Source organism: Epargyreus clarus, unplaced genomic scaffold (assembly GCF_041222505.1).
Source record: "Epargyreus clarus isolate Ecla_fem2 unplaced genomic scaffold, WU_Ecla_fem_2.2 ptg000014l, whole genome shotgun sequence".
Taxonomy (NCBI): domain Eukaryota; kingdom Metazoa; phylum Arthropoda; class Insecta; order Lepidoptera; family Hesperiidae; genus Epargyreus; species Epargyreus clarus.
The window spans coordinates 7,430,164-7,446,994 of NW_027332222.1; the positions used below are offsets into that span (position 1 = coordinate 7,430,164).

The 16,831-nt window shown below is 34.1% G+C and overlaps 1 protein-coding gene across 1 annotated transcript in view; it reads right to left on the reverse strand.

Annotated features, from left to right (window-relative positions):
* Positions 1-16,831, reverse strand: part of LOC140747386 (NAD(P) transhydrogenase, mitochondrial) — a 40,649-nt gene that overhangs the window by 11,920 nt on the left and 11,898 nt on the right. The window contains exons 11-33 of the mRNA XM_073079815.1: positions 16,083-16,228; positions 15,209-15,297; positions 15,033-15,117; positions 14,640-14,753; positions 13,834-14,000; positions 13,401-13,538; positions 12,816-13,033; positions 12,315-12,466; positions 11,850-12,003; positions 11,471-11,575; positions 11,253-11,372; positions 10,986-11,077; positions 10,683-10,808; positions 6,699-6,803; positions 4,337-4,534; positions 3,203-3,244; positions 2,950-3,090; positions 2,516-2,592; positions 2,366-2,432; positions 2,068-2,213; positions 1,260-1,380; positions 372-435; positions 56-162 (exon numbers count right to left, since the gene is read on the reverse strand). Coding sequence (XP_072935916.1) covers positions 56-162; positions 372-435; positions 1,260-1,380; positions 2,068-2,213; positions 2,366-2,432; positions 2,516-2,592; positions 2,950-3,090; positions 3,203-3,244; positions 4,337-4,534; positions 6,699-6,803; positions 10,683-10,808; positions 10,986-11,077; positions 11,253-11,372; positions 11,471-11,575; positions 11,850-12,003; positions 12,315-12,466; positions 12,816-13,033; positions 13,401-13,538; positions 13,834-14,000; positions 14,640-14,753; positions 15,033-15,117; positions 15,209-15,297; positions 16,083-16,228 — 2,774 coding nt within the window. The remainder of the gene's footprint in view (positions 1-55; positions 163-371; positions 436-1,259; positions 1,381-2,067; positions 2,214-2,365; positions 2,433-2,515; positions 2,593-2,949; positions 3,091-3,202; positions 3,245-4,336; positions 4,535-6,698; positions 6,804-10,682; positions 10,809-10,985; positions 11,078-11,252; positions 11,373-11,470; positions 11,576-11,849; positions 12,004-12,314; positions 12,467-12,815; positions 13,034-13,400; positions 13,539-13,833; positions 14,001-14,639; positions 14,754-15,032; positions 15,118-15,208; positions 15,298-16,082; positions 16,229-16,831) is intronic.

The window sequence follows — 16,831 nt, forward strand, 5'->3', positions numbered from 1 at the left end:
ATTTCTCATAACAATAGAAATAATATAAGTATGTAGAATATTTGTGACAACTCACCTCGCACCAGTACTCCCAACGCGGGTTGACGTCGTTGTCGATGTGCTTCGTCTTCCACTGCTGGGCGCCCACGGTTATGATTGCATAAGGGTCCGACTTACCCTTACCTGAAAGAAAACATTTAATTATTTAAGATATTGTATTCGATATAATATAACGTTTAAGGTATTAAAATAATGTGCAATTGTTGGAAATTCTATTTTTAAACTACTAAAACAGACTTTGAAGGTCTCTGAAGTCTGTTACATGTTAGATAAGTCCGAAATCTAGCATGAGCAAAATCAATCAAAGCCTAGCCATAAATATAAATACTTACCCAACATAGAAACATCCTTTTTCATAAGATTTTGAGCTTGCACCAAATGAATTCGAAGAACACCCTGTAAGAAATATAAAAAGTAAAATAAGAAATAGTACATTACGATACGCGTGGCCAAAGTAGCCTATTATTGCGCGGCGTGTTCATAAACTCAATTATCCAAATTTTCGATAATCCGAATGCCACAAATACGACAACAAATAAGTCGCTTAGTCGAGATTCTACTGGAGTAGTATTATGGCTAATTTTGATAATGATTCCTAATTTAAATATCTCCTACTATGGTGTGTAGCGAAAATACACAGTCAAAACAAACAATAAAACTCGATAAAGCCCAACAGTTAGTCTTATAGTGATGCTATTGCTTAGTATATACACAATGGCAAAAACATTTATAAATACGTCCAAAATAAAATATTAACATACTTATAGCTTTAAACAAAATACTCATTACTCACTTTTAATTTTTAAATGGCATTTAAAAGTATGAAACGTTCATAGCTATGTTTATTTTTTACAACTGTGAGGGTAGTGTATTAATATTCGTACGGTGTAAAAATCAGCTACTTTGGACACAGAAATGCGTGGCTAAAATGCGGGTTTAGGTCAGAGTGCTCTATTAGTACATTACAATACGAGGACGAAAAATTTTTTTCTGATAAGTGTGAGTTTGCAGGCCGAGCCGCAGGCGAGGACTGCAATCACACGAGTCAGAAAAACATTTTTCGTCCGCGTGTTGTATAAAATTTTATATTACGGGGTCGGAAATGGGGGTTTTGCGCACGCGAAGCGTGCGTAAAATGTCCATTTACGCACGCCGTGATATAAAAACCATTATTTATTCTGTTCTGGACCCTATAGTATAAAATAATGGTTTAGACTTACTTCCGGCTCAGGCATGCGCAAGTCGACGGTCGGTATCTCATCGCTCAACTTGATGGGTAACTTATTGGGCAGAACCATTATTCTAGCCACTTGTTCGACAATACAACGCCGTAGGATGTCACTGAAGTATTATTATGAAACATAAATGTTGCAAATAAGTAAATATCATATTCTTCATTTAATTAAAAAAAATATATAGTAATCTATAGTTGATCGAAAAAGTATTGTCATAGGTTACATACTCTTTGGTAATGTTTTCTGGTTTTTCTTCTTGTCAAATCATTTAGAAATAAAGATGTGTCTGAACTATGAAAATAAGATTTTATTATTTAAAGTATTTCATGATCCTATACAATAAACATTGTTTTGAGTTGTTTTATATTTACTTATAGTTTATTTTATTATATTTAATTCTCTATAAGTTTCATTATAATTGTAAATATTTTTCAGTTAATAAAATTTATATAAACATTGATACAAATAAAATTTATATGTAATATATCACGCTCCAATAACTACTGAATCACAGACCCTGTGACTGACTTTGAAGAATCTTACCAGAAAGTTTTTATGTACCTATGCTATGTGTTTTATTTTATCTTGTAGGATTATAAGATCAATATTAATTTTTAAAAATACTTTTGAAAACGATATAGCAACTTGGATCGGCATTCAAATTGTGGCGAACTATCTTAGGTGTGATCATTTTTATATTATCTTTCCTTTTTTATTCAAAGAAGTGTGAAAAGAATACCAGTTGTTCCATTGATTGATATAGGCTTATTATTTTATTAACGATAAAAAATACCTAAATCCAGGCATGTCCAGAATATCCGCCGCACCCACGAGGTTGAAGTCTATGGAGGGGTTGTTAAGGAAGAACACCTGCAAGCCGCCCACCAGCGGCATCTTGCTGATCAGGGGCTTCATCACCACACGCACCATGCCATGGATCTGTACATTTTATCATTATTGTATTACATTCATAGCAGTCAATAATTAAATATTACGAAGCAAACTACCAAGTCTAATAACAAATTATAATGTATCCAAACTTTTATTTCATCTGGTCGTATCTTCGTAATAATATCCAATACTCAAATTACCTGCAAATCTTTAATACCTCCTCGAATCCGCTGAAGGACGAACGAGATGTCACAGTCACCAGCGTAACTGTAAAACATGAAAAAAGTCTACAAATAAGTCGTAAAGATTAAAACGAATGTGACTCAAATTCAACTCACGTTAATACTCACAATAAGTCAATATCCATGATGATTTCATTTCTGGAAAGATTCTTATCGTAAACCTTTACGCCGCCGACTCTCGGTGCCTACGACATAATTTGTACACATTATTACTCCTATTAAATGTTACATACACCACTTAGTTACGTCATACTGATAGCAGTAAAACCGCACCCGCATCAAGGTTTTTGATAACATTAAATATCCGTCCCAGAGGACCTTTGAAACACGTAGATACTAATATGAACATTTTACACGTACCGAATATAAATTAACGATAGCAAAATCACTATAATTATAATAATTAACCCCAAATGGAATAGGAGTCCTATCCCAGGCTATTCTTGTAATGTTATTCTAGAGAAATGTTACTAATTAAGCATTTACCAACTGTAAGCGATATACCTAACATACTTTAAAAATGTTATTAGATGTATACTCACAATGGTACCGAGAATCATGCGCTCAAATTTAAATCCACTGAGTTTGTAATTTGCTAAACTCTCAGCTACAGCAGGTTCGATGGATTCTTTCAGTATATTCTTAGCATAGTGGTTCACATTAGGCCATACTTGGAGCAAGATCTATGAACATGAAAAAACACACTATAGATATTCTTTAAAAAATGGTTTCATTTAAACAATTGATATTACTGAAATTGTTGCACAACATGAAGGTATATACTAATTAACTCACCCTGTTTAACCATTCTGCCCGTTCAACATCAGGGAAGAATACCTGTTGAGATAATAATATCATGTTTTATCGAGTCTCGTCGAAAAAAATGTTTTCTAAAAAATTAACCTATTCTTTTAGTTTGCCATATATCATTACTTCCCAGAATTTGATCCTTATAAGCGACTATATCCGACGGTGGAATAATACAGGTGTTTTGTCAAAATGAACTCGTTCAATCGCTGCTAGGGAAAGAAACAAAAAAAAAATCTAATGATGCAGTTTTAATTTTTATCAAAATTGGTCTCGTAGCTCCTATTTATTAGTTCCGGATTTGGCCCTGAAGGCTTATTTGAAAAATTAACCCTGTATACCTTTCATATAAAAATACATAATAGATTTCCTTAAAGATAGTTACAATGAAATAAAAGTAACTGTTAAAGAGTAAGGCAGTGGTCATTGGCGTCTATAAAATATTTATTAGGTGAGTCTTAAAACTTACTAATTTTGTTATGACACATTTATCTGCTGGCGCTAAATCGGCTGTGATGCTTATCAAAGCATACAGTATTGCATCTATGTCATCAATATAGTTTATTAAACATTATTCACGTAGTACGAGAATAGCTTGTGCTTCTCAACAGATATGTTAGTATAATTACTATTAAGATTTGCGCGTTTAGTCGAGGAAGTAGAGTAATAGGCGTGGGCACGCATATAGAGTGACTTTTAAACCGTGGCCATCTACATACACTATGTATTAAGTCAATAGACGATTAAAATAATGTATAGGTATATCAACGGTTAATGCGGCGAGTTATTTATAGAATAACTTAATATGAAGTTATATTCCTTTTTATTTTGCTTGTTTCATTAAGAGATTATTTATTAAGTAATGATTATTGACAACATATAGCATTGAAATCTAATAATATGACGACATATATGGCACATTTCGGTATGATAATATAATATGCGTATTAACAGCGGCTTATTGCGCTGGAGATACACAGTTCGATCAGAAGCCTGTTTTGAACATTATTACATTTAAAATTGTTATTAAATAGATATTTAGAGTAAGACTGCTTCCAACTGAATACAAAGAAAATATTTTTAGTTCCTATGTAAAAAAAAGGTATTCATAGCGTGTTTTACCCAAGCTGGAAGATCGTCAAGCTTAGCCAGAACGACATCCTTCTCCGACGAGAGGGCAGCAGTTTTGGCCAGGTTGCGGCGGTACTCGCTCTCCTTGCGCCACTGGTCGCGCAACACCGACAGTATAACGGGGCCGATTAGCCATGCAACGCTCCATTGCATATAACCAACTAAGTACACTGCTCCCACAATTGAAACCTGAAATAAAAAATACCAACACATGCTTCACTGATAACATCAACACACATTGTAAGCCATTATCAGACTTTAGGCTTTCTAATGGCTTGATGTAATAACCTATTAATCTTATCTAAAAATGTATTCGTAAGTAATAAGTTCATATCTTTAAAGGAAACTCTGTGGTACTTAATCTAGTTGTGACTGGATATTGGCAGTAATGAACAATAAATTAGTCCATAAATACAAATAAATGTTGTAATAGTTATGTACTATTTACTATGAAATGTTGGAAGGGTAAGTTTTGTAAAAACTTGCTTAATGTTTCTTAATCCAATGTCAAAGAAATGTGTTCCGGCATTTTATACTATTACAAGTATTACAATGGTTGATGTGTGTAGGTAGGTAAATTTCCTGTTCTGTGGGAATATTTTTAGCTTATATGATGTCATTATCATAATTAACTGTTTGTAATGTCAATATAATTATCTGTTGGTGTGGTGGTTAATGTCACAAAATATATTACATTTAAGTATTTTGTGATATTTTACATAATTCACTCATGTTTAAAATATCTATCAGCTATTTTTTTACTTTTTGTAAAAGAAAATAGCTTTAAATATCTTCTTATCATTGCTGTAATATTTATGTTTATTGCTATTGTTATTTGTATAAAGTTACCTGCTTTATAATAAAAAAGAGTATTTAATTCCAAAAAACATCTTATTCCATACCTTATATTTATTCAAAAATAATATTGCTTGATGATCAATATGAATATCAAAATCAATAATTTTAAATGAAAATGGCACCAAAATTTGACTACCTTCTTAAAACAAATACATATAGAAAATATATATAAAAAAAATACATTTAACACATAAAACAAAATATATATAACACATCATTTTAAAATTATGTAGGTGTTTTATTCACTGCCAGAGTACAGATATTTATGAGCAGCAAACAAGCATGCAATCCACTCGCCATCAGAGAGACTGCATGTTTGTTTGCTACTACTATAAAATTATACAGACTTTAATACCACATGAAAAAAGCCAAATCAATACTTAAGTGATATTGCCACTAACTTTTTAAATCTATCATAGTGTATGTTGATGCCACCTTGGTACACTTAAAGGTCAATTGTACCACCTGCATTAGATAATGACACTTCACTAGGTAAGGAGTTTGAACTTGAAACTTGTCTACAAATGAGTCACTATCTTCACTTCAATGTATAGTATCTTTGAAACAAAATACAAAGTTATCCATATATTATGTTTTACCTGATATGTTTCAATTAGAATTTACCACATTTTAACAAAATAAATATATGTTGAATTATAACTATGATATGATAATTATTACATGACATGAACCTTAGTGTATTGAACTTAGTTAACAAATTAGAGTAACTAATCTTAATGAGAAATTGAAGGCTGAATTCTTTTCATATGATGCAAGAACGCCGCCTTTCAAGGCTAACTGACTCACAAGCATGATGCCATTTGTTTTGTAAGGTAATGTGATGGCACCCTTTTGAATTAACAAATTTTAATAGTACATGATCCAAACAATAGACAATATATTCTTGACATTTAAATGTATGTATTTTGAGGAAGTTCCAATATGTAATTAACATAATCACACCAATACCTACAATGAAAATGGATAATGATTTATACATTTAATGACATTAAAATGAGATAATGAGATCTTATACTGTTTTTAACATTTTAGTTTGTAATTAATTATTTAATTGAAGTTTTTAGGCTTTACTAGGATATCATTAAAATAAAGTGTGGGGCACAAAACTGTTTTATATATATTTTCCATTACCTCTCCACATGATAACCATCAGAACTAAATCATTTACATGAAGATTCTACTGAATATAGTTTTACAGGCATTAAACCATTTATCCATCACATTGAACCATTTATATTGCTGGTTGTTAATATTTTATGTCACATAGTAAATATGTTTCTTATTTAAATTTTTAGGATATCCATTCTAGCTTTGAGATATGAATTTTAGCAATGTCTTTTATAATTGGGATGGGATAAATTAGTGGATATAGATGTATTATTGTAAATGTTGATGATTATGGAAGAATATTTCTGGAATTCCTTCTGAGCGTTTTCATAATAGACTTCATGTTAAATTTTGTAACCATGCTTACCTTTTTGAAGAATCTGTATATCATTGAAAACACACTCATGTTATCTTCATCACTGCTTACAGGCAGTGCAAATTTGCTATTTGTTGTCATGTTGTTATCACTCGCCTAAAATTGAGAAAAAATATAATATTTTTATATGTATAATAATTTTATCAGCATTTCATTGGTTATGAAGAAATTATTTATGGGAAATAGGAAACACAGTTGAAAAATAATAAAAAAAAAAACAAAATTAATACATCAGTTATCAACTTATTCATTGTATTTTTGTCTAAAACATATCGTACAATACATCCACATTCCACAATATGCGCCGGTAGCGCTTTACGTGACTCATTATTATTTATAGAAGTTTGAACTAGACACAAAAATCGATCAACAGTAGTAAAGAGGAGGCAATGACAGAACTTAATACAAATCTAACATACCATGATGCACAATGCACCTGTAGCGTTCTGTGAAAAAAAATAGGATCACTACGTGTCTTCTACCATGCAAAACAAATTACCGACTGCGGACTGCGGAGTGCGGCGGTGAAGTTTTAACTGAATCGTTCCGTCGATTCGTCGGAATCGTCGGTTGCTCAATTTCTTATATCATATCCATCAAACTCAAACTGGCCAAATATGATTATTACCTAAAAATTTACAGTTTCGTAATCTCAATTTTTGAGGAAAATGTAAAGTAAAAACTAAATTTTTATGTAATTGAAAACAAACGGTACTGCGACAATAATTTTTGATATTTTTTTTAGAAGTACCCTTTGACAATAGCACAGCGATTTCTACTTATACAGCCAAAAAAGTTGAAATTTTGTAATTCTATTTATAAAATGATAGGTAAAATGTAAATAACATTATAGGTATTTATATTAATTTATTGAACATCAAATTATATAATTTAAAGAATTTCTTAAAGTAAATAATAGTTGGTAGGTTTGATTCAATGATAATCTTATAATGTTTATTCTGCTGACTTCAAACAATTATTAAAAATATGTATTGTATTTGTATGCATCTAATAAATAAACACACGGGGTATATGTACCAAAGGTGGTGTTCCGTAATGCGTATCTTTTTTATTACAGAAGAAAGTTGTATGCCCAATACTCGAAGTACTCTGTAACACATACTAAAATACCTGCTTGGCGTACACATCTCCGGGTAATTTTATTATACCCTGCAGTAGTGTCTGCGCCAAACTTCTAGTCCGATTTGAATATAGAAAAGAGTCGCGTCGTAATAGCCAATTTTAGATATTAGCTGGACGAAGACAGTGTGGGACGCACTCAGCACCCGTCCGCTGTCAGCTCTCGCCCACGGGTACATAGCGTTAAGCCCGCTCCACATTCTCGCGAGAAACGAGAATGTGGAGCCTATACGAATCAGGTTTTTCTCGCGTTCTCGCGAGATTCTCGCGAGAGTGTGGAGCGGGCTTTACTGTTGCTACGGAGTAATTCTTGTAGTTGTGTTCGACCGCATTGGGCCTCTGCGCGCAACAACTTCAGAGCGGACTAGAAGTCTGGCGCGGACTATATCTGTCTATAAATAATAGTTGTAAGATGATCATTAATTCATTACATTCATAGCCCGGTAACGTAGACTGCCGCTGTTCTTAACTCTTAATGCCAGCCACGTCCCTAAAAGGAGGGGTCCCTCTCAATGTTGTCCCCTCATGAGATGAGCGTACTCAGATGATATCTCGAGATTTAAACACCGGAATTGGATTCACCCGATTTCGCCTCCGTAAGCTCATAGGACAGGATAAAGGTGGCTTGAAACTATATAGAAGACATTTACTATTATTCCTGGGGGCCTCCCCGGGACGCACCACCCCTGAATTTTAAGTAATATTCCGGGAACTACAGGAATATACGTGTGGAGGATGCCCTTATCTCGTGTAGGTAAAACAGTGTTTGTACGTACTGCAATGCATTATTTTTTTTAAGACTATCTACATCATGTTTATTATTTCCTGTACGACCGAAACCATTAGAAGTAAATGTTACTTTATAATTTGTATGATATTTAGTTTATTTCTAGTAAGTGATTGTTTAATCTTAAGAGAGATATATTAACAAAGATCCTAAACCAATATTCAACTATTTTTATTATATAATGTAATGCTATCTGATGTGACCTGCTAATATTAACACAAATTAATAGCAGTTTTAAACTTTAGTTGTATAACTGCTATTAATTTGTGGGGTTGTTGTTATTAATCTATGAAATGTTAAAAGCGATACGGTAGTGCTCTGCCATGATTGGCGACACCGCTCGTTGCAACGCAGAAAATCGAGCAATGCAATGTCGCTAACATACGTATGCATGGAGGGTCGATTAATAAAACAGAAATTATATTGAGAATTATTTTTATTTTATTGGGAAAAATTAAAACAAACGCTGCATAATAATAACATAAACCTTTTCGAATCGCCAATAATAAAAACTTTAATAACAATAAACTTGTGCTATTATTAAATTTTGCATATATTTTTTTTTTTCACACCTTGAATTTAATAAGATCAATTGATTAAAATATTTAAAAATACATTACATTTCAAAATATATTTTAATTTATATTTACTATAAGTACTTATATATATATGTACTTATATATTATATATAATATATGCCACTTTATTTTAAAATACTTTAAAAGTTAAAGTATGTAATAATTGCGCTAATCTCAATAGTATTTATAAATTGGTATATATTTTTCTTACAAATATATGCTAGCGTCCACAACTACATTAAAAAGTACCCAACTCAATAAATTACACATTCACTAATATGGAATGATAATGTTACGCGGGATATATTATACTTTGTTTGAAATGAGTTCATTATAAAATTTGTGATGATAAATAGATATCCATGCATAATTCTTGTGATAATATTATGAATATTTGTAAGTTCTTTTTATTAAAGTAAGCTCTATCTTTTTTAATAACGAACCCGAGAAGGCAACATAATACTTAGTAAAATCTTAAAGTGATTACTATGTCATATGATAATTTCATATAATGGTTTTTACTGTTCTACGTAGTGGCTAATTATTTTATTTTTATTTAATCAGAAGCACAAATGTAAATATTTTTGCTTAAAACAATCCATTAAAGTATGAATGCAAGAGGCCCTTCAATGGAATGTCTCAGCAGGTAACCCTTAGTTAAAAACTTAAAAAGTCATAATAAATAGGCATGACACTCACGCATTTCATCTGCATTAAATTATTAATCTATAAATACATTTAAAATAAAATGGGAGTATATTATTTTTCATTACAATATTTTCTCAATTAAAACTGTAATATGAGTATATTACGAGATTTCAATCCAGTAAAAGTAGTTCAAATATGGAGCAGGTTGCAAGCAAAGATGAAAATATTACTCACAGGACTAGAAATTCCGATGGGTTCAAATCAGATGATATCATAAAACATTTCGACAATGCAGCTGGACCATAGAATAACCATAGAATGACCATAGAAGACCATAGAATAAAGTTAACCATAAAATAGTTCAAGCGGACAATAAAAATGTAAATATAATAAAGGTATTCGCTTATAACTATAAAAATATTGGTAGACTAGGTTTCCGTCTTTAGATTAAAAATATTATCTAACAGACTTCTTTAAGGCACATGTTACAGACTTATTATAGTACAATTACTGGCAATTGCTTTTTTAAAAAAATAAAATTATGTGATGTTCTGTTTTAAAATATTTAAGTGAGGCATGTACCGCTAAGCTGCCCAGGTAATAATATATACAACATTTAATCCCAATATAATATGGTGATTTTCACAACATGAATTCAAGATTATTTTTAATAAAAATATCATCAAATTTCTTGTTTTGTATAAGTACACAAAGATAAAATATAAAGGTAAAATGCTATATTCTTGAAGTTCCTCGTTAGTCACGCGGGCGTGCGTAGAGTATAGTTTCATGTATATTTACTTAACCTGCCAAATGTTTGACTCGGTCGAGGAGTGCGTCGCAGGTTTTCTTGGCGTCTCCAAGTAACATGGCCGTGTTGGGGTTGTAGAAGATTGGGTTATCTACCGCTGCATATCCTACGCCCATAGATCTTTTCATCACTACCACCTGTAAAAGAATGAAAATGAAATGTTAAATATTAAATATGCATATATCCGTCGTAATTTTTATGTACAGTAGAATCACTAGGATATAATTTTATTAAAGCTTTTTTCCTAGAAGAGATATCGCGTAGGACTAAGTATCTCATCAAAATCTTTCCTATACTTAGCTTAAAACTTTTACCTGATTGGCTTTCCACACTTTAAGTACGGGCATTCCTGCTATAGGTGAGTTGGGGTCGTCTTCTGCAGCGCTGTTCACCGTGTCATTCGCACCTGTATATTTAGAGTACATTGTGAGATAGGATTCTACAGGAAAACCAAATCAAGTTGTTTTTATTTGAACATATCAAGGCCTTTTGTCTATCAAATAAACTTATGGTGGATTTCAAAATAGAAGTAATACAAATACAAAGCGACGGAGTAACTAATGTACAATATTATTACTCACCAATGACCAACACAAGGTCTGTATCAGGGAATTCTTCGTTAATTTCCTCCATCTCAAACACGTCATCGTATGGCACTCCCGCCTCAGCCAGTAACACGTTCAGTTGGCCAGGCATACGTCCTGAATTCATTATTCAACATGAGACATTGTAATCACTATTTAATACTAAAATTATATTATTACTAAATTTAAATTATTAAACTTAAAATAATACTAACCTGCCACGGGATGAATAGCGAAGCGAACTTTCTTTCCAAATCCTTTGAGGAGATCTACCAATTCAGCAATTGGGTATTGTGCTTTGGCCACACACAACCCGTAACCTGCGAATAAACAAATTAAATGTATCAAACTTCAACTGACTGAAGTCGGGGATGAGTAGTGCTGTAAGAATGATTATAGTATATAACACTTTAAATCGATATTGAAACACTGTTCTACAGTGTTAGATTTAGATATGTAAATTACCAACTAATTACACGCCCTGACGCTCGTCATTGATCCACTAAATGTAGTTTTTTCAGTGGAACACTTATAAATCTTATAATCGTAGACCACATTGATTTATCTATTTATTACAATAATAGGTCAACAAACCAGGGGTAATGATGATATTGGAGGCGCGGTGTATGAGGTCTGCGACGGAGTCCACGTTGAGCTCGGTGTGCGTGGCGCCGGCGGGCCGCGCCGAGCCGCCCGACACCACGCCGTACCCGCCCAGGATCACGTTGGCCAGCGAACGGTTCATCGCCTACCATGGACGGACAATACAATTGAAATAACATAAGAAACATGCCTTTGTAATGTAGTTATAATAAGGCTACTGTGTCGCTTTAGATTAAGAAAACCTGTTATGATAGATGTAACAATAAATAAATAAATGTTGACTTCCTTTCACTAGCCTTCCTTGTCTACTTGACCACCAATACGATGAGGAGCTGCTTTTTTGAATATTGAATCAACAAATTTAAGTTAAGAGAAAAGAAATAACAGGTCTAAGTGCATCACAACTTTTATTCTACCGAATACAAATAAATAAAAATGTGAAGTTAATAAGTTTACCTTGCACATGATGTAAGAGAGGATGGCACCGGAGCTGCCGATGAGCGCGCCCACGATGGTCATGAGCGAGTTGTTGAGCATGAAGCCCTCTGCGCACAGCGCCCAGCCTGAGTAGCTGTTCAGCACTGTGATCACCACTGGCATGTCCGCACCTATCATTAGATTATATCACTTAGCTATTTATTAAAATAAGTGCATTTTAGTAAAATGTAGTGTGCCTAAATACTGTGAATGTATGGTTGGTTATGTGCATTAATTTATGTTTGTATAGGGGATCCCCTGCGGAATTTATTTTTATTTATTGTTTTTTTTTTTTTTGTTATTAGAGCAATCCAATAAAAACTAATTATTACGGTTCACCAGAAAGGAGGCAGAGAGTCGTTGCGTGGATTTCAAAAGGTTAACATTTGAACAGCGTAGCGGCGCCCAGCGGAGGCAAACCGTACCCGTCGCGCAGCGCCAACCGCACTATATTTTTTTGCACATCAACAAGCAAGTTACCTCCAATGGCGGCGGTGAGCGTGAGCCCCTGTATGCCGGAGAGCAGCGCGGCGGTGCCGAGCAGCGGCAGGCCGGGCACGTCGGGCAGCGCCAGCAGCGCGGCGCCGCAGCCCAGCGAGCCCGCCAGCAGCCCCGCGTTCAGCGCGTGCCGCCCGGGCAGCAGCAGCGGCGCCGACGACAGCACGCCCTGCAGCTTGCCGTACGCCACCAGGGAACCGCTGCACACATACACACATGAGCTATCACATATACCCGTAGGCGCGGACACACAGGCATGCACACGCATGCACGATCGTCCGCACGTACGCAGTCACGCACACACATTACATCGTACACAATACATTTTATTAATTTCATTTCACACTGTTTAAACTTACACTTCGAAGGTTGCCCATATTATTCGTAAAACGGACTTACCTATACCATAAGAACAAGTATTCATGTTTGTGTGTCAACGATACTGGAATAGCTTATGCGTAACTAAACGAAACCCTTTGCGAGTCCCATCGATTTGCCCGTCGTTTCAACCAGTTACCGCATTATTATGCAAAAAATAAATTAATTAACTAGGTTCAAATAACTTACGTGAAAGTGATTCCACCGATGTATGTACCCAGGAATAGCGACGTTTTAAGGGTAGCCGCAGTGGGGTCCAGCGCCATGGCGGGGAAATCGTGCATGTACGTTGCAATACACGTCAACACAGCTGCCATTCCCACCAAACTGGATAAATAAAAAGTATAGATATTAAAACATATGAACTCTTTAGTGTAATTTTACGAATCCTATACTAGATTAACTGTACTCGTACATACCTTTTAATAGTGTGTGTCATAATTCAAAGTTATTAATCAAATTTCTTATGTGGAACTATTAGCAATAACCATTACCTACTCCTCTAAGCTCTGCATTAATTAAGCTTCTCGGACTATACATATATTTATTTTGTATATTGCTAACCACTCCCTAAAACCACTACACAAGCGTCTAAGAGTTCACAATAGAAAAAACGCCAAACCTGTGGAAACCAGCAACAAGTTGAGGTAGGTCGGTTATTTCAATCTTCTTGGCGATGGTACCACCCAGCAGACCACCGATGCCGGCCACGCCCACCATCTGCGCCAACACCTCCGCGCTCGGCGTCAGCGCGCCCAGCGTCGCCGCGATACCGCCCGCCACACCTATCTGTATACAAAAACAACCCCAATACAATTCAATTATATAGTAATAAATCTGAGTGCCTCTATACTGTTCGACGGATCTTTATATTGCAACCTCATATTACTAAAGAATCATCAAAACGAGACGTGCTGAACCCAAGGTGCCTCGTTATTGATCAATGTACAAGCGACCTTCGACATTTATTTGGACTTAAAAACGAATGTCAGTAAGTAAAAAATCACACTTGCAGACTGTAACATACTTACTGCATTTTGACATTAAAAATTACGGGAAACGAAAAGTAATAACTATTAAAATAAAATAAAAATAAGAAATGTAAGATAATGCAGGAAGTGTGTTACAAGTCATTAATGTCTCAATGTCTTTACAATGATCAATAGATTAAAGCTAAAGTCATCAAGATTACAATGAGCGGGTCTTCTTGGGCTGAGTCTTAAGCAACGTCTTTGCTTTATGAATGCCTTTTCTAATCATCGGTTGCTTATTACAAATGTATTTATTTATTAACGTAACAATAGTGTTAACTTTTAAATTTCGTGCCATTTTTATATGGAAAAGGGCCTATGCAATAATGGCATAATATGTTTTTTTTCACATTATCACAACATTTACGTGTGAGTATACAAATAATAATAGTAATACCATGCCGAGATAGTTTCCTTTTCGTGCGGTGCCCTGGGAGCTAAGTCCAGCCAAGGCGCCGACGCAGCACAGTGACGATGCTAGGTAAGCCATTTGGTGTACTTCGGGGTAACCCTGCAAGTATATCCTATAGTTATTTTCAGTGAGTGTAGAAAGCGTTTAGTGTTCAATGTCATTGGATTTTATGGAAATCAACAGATAAAATACAAAGTTAAATATATATATATATATATATTGTAACAAGAATTCAATACTTTATTTATATTAGAAAGCTTATTAAAGTTTATTTTAATATGAATAATTATTTTCGTATTTTTATATAAACAAAATGTAAAGATAAACGAAAATAGAGATTTTATTTTAGTAACAACCATAAAATCATTTTGAATGTACCTGCATTGCTGTAGTAATGTAACCTCCAAGAAGAGCCGCTGCGGGAATTGCGTACAAATAACCATATTCTGGCGGGTCTCCGGGCCTGTCAATAGTAAAATGAAAATACCATTACTAAAACAAGTAATAAATAAACTGTAATAAAAATATGCTATCATAACTTTATGTGTATTCACCTTTTGAACATATCCAACATCCTTTGAGTGACGAGGAATCCACCGAATACATTGACAAATGAGATGAGAGCAGCTGTGCTCGCTAACCACTGCAACAAATAAATAATTAATTTAATTTATTGTTTTATTCAACATGCATCTAGGTCAATCTATATTAAATAGAAGTGCATTTGACTTAATACTAACATTATTAAAGTTATAAGTGTTTTTTAATTAAAGTAAGTAGCAAAAATCAAAGACAATAATAATTGTGCGTTTTTCAAGTAAAAACATGATACGCGATAATATTTTATATGATCAAATTGTAATATAATTATTATAGAATCTAATTTAGAGCGTATCGATGCATAAAGGGCTATTTATACATTGCATATTTTACACGTCTCTATAATTGTATACATTTATCTTTACGATCTTATTATCACGTCGGGTATTTAGTGTATTTACGACATTTATATGACCCGAGATATGTAACTCGTAGTACCAAATCATTTGTCAATTTTACAAACATAAAATGAACAGGCGGACGTGCCTACACTATGACGCGAAGTACGAGTTATCAGGACATGTACTTGAACAGAGTTTATTTTGGATTAAAATATCAACAATGACAACTTTCCACTATGCTATGAATGAAACGTATTCATTTAATTAAAACACAATTGTAGTTCATAAAAGTGTCATAATTCTATCAACCACTAGTTTTTTATGCACATCTCTGCCTTGAAGACTCTACGTTCTCCGTACACGCATACCGCCCCAAACACCTTCCAATATAACTGACGAATCCCGAACATAATCATCGATTTCTTTAATTTACCTACTTTAAACAGAAGAAGATAAACCACATAAAAATAATGTGACCAATAATTACCTGTACGGGTGTCTCGGGTACATACCCGCCGCCCATGAGCAGCAGGCCGCCCACGGCCGTGATGCCCGACACGGCGTTGGTGACCGACATGAGCGGCGAGTGCAGCGCCGGCACCACGCCCCACACCGTGTGGTAGCCCACCACACCTGTAGATACACACAGAAACGTTCAATCGATAATCGATTTTGAAGGTGGTAGAACCCTTTGTGGTTCGACTCCGGCAACACCACCGCCACACCTATTTCCGCTTCATAATAGTGGATTGTAAAAAAAAAACAAAAAATCACTCGGTGCTTTGTAAACATTACTATAGTTTTATGCGCCATCATAATGTTTATAACAAATAGAAGTCTTAATAATATGGGTGCTGTGCAGATAGTGTTCAGTTTCAAGCAGAAAATTAACTTATTAAGTAGAAATAGAATATCTTTTATAGTGGAAAATCTGTGAGCATAAGATGACCGATTCTGAAGTATTTCGGTTCTTCCTTATACTGTGGTACTACTGAGTTATATTTTTTCTATGTTTATATTAAAACAATAACCATCTACGAAGTGTTACGAACTACTTCTTAGATTTCATATAAGTATATAAGTAAATTGTAGAGTAGCAAGAATGTACAGACGTCATTAATTTTCATAACAGTCTTACATAACATGTGAATGAGGCATCCAAAACAGTTTTATTATCTCTTAAAATAGGCAGTCCTTGATCGTAGCTATCAACAAGCACAATAACTACCGCACGTT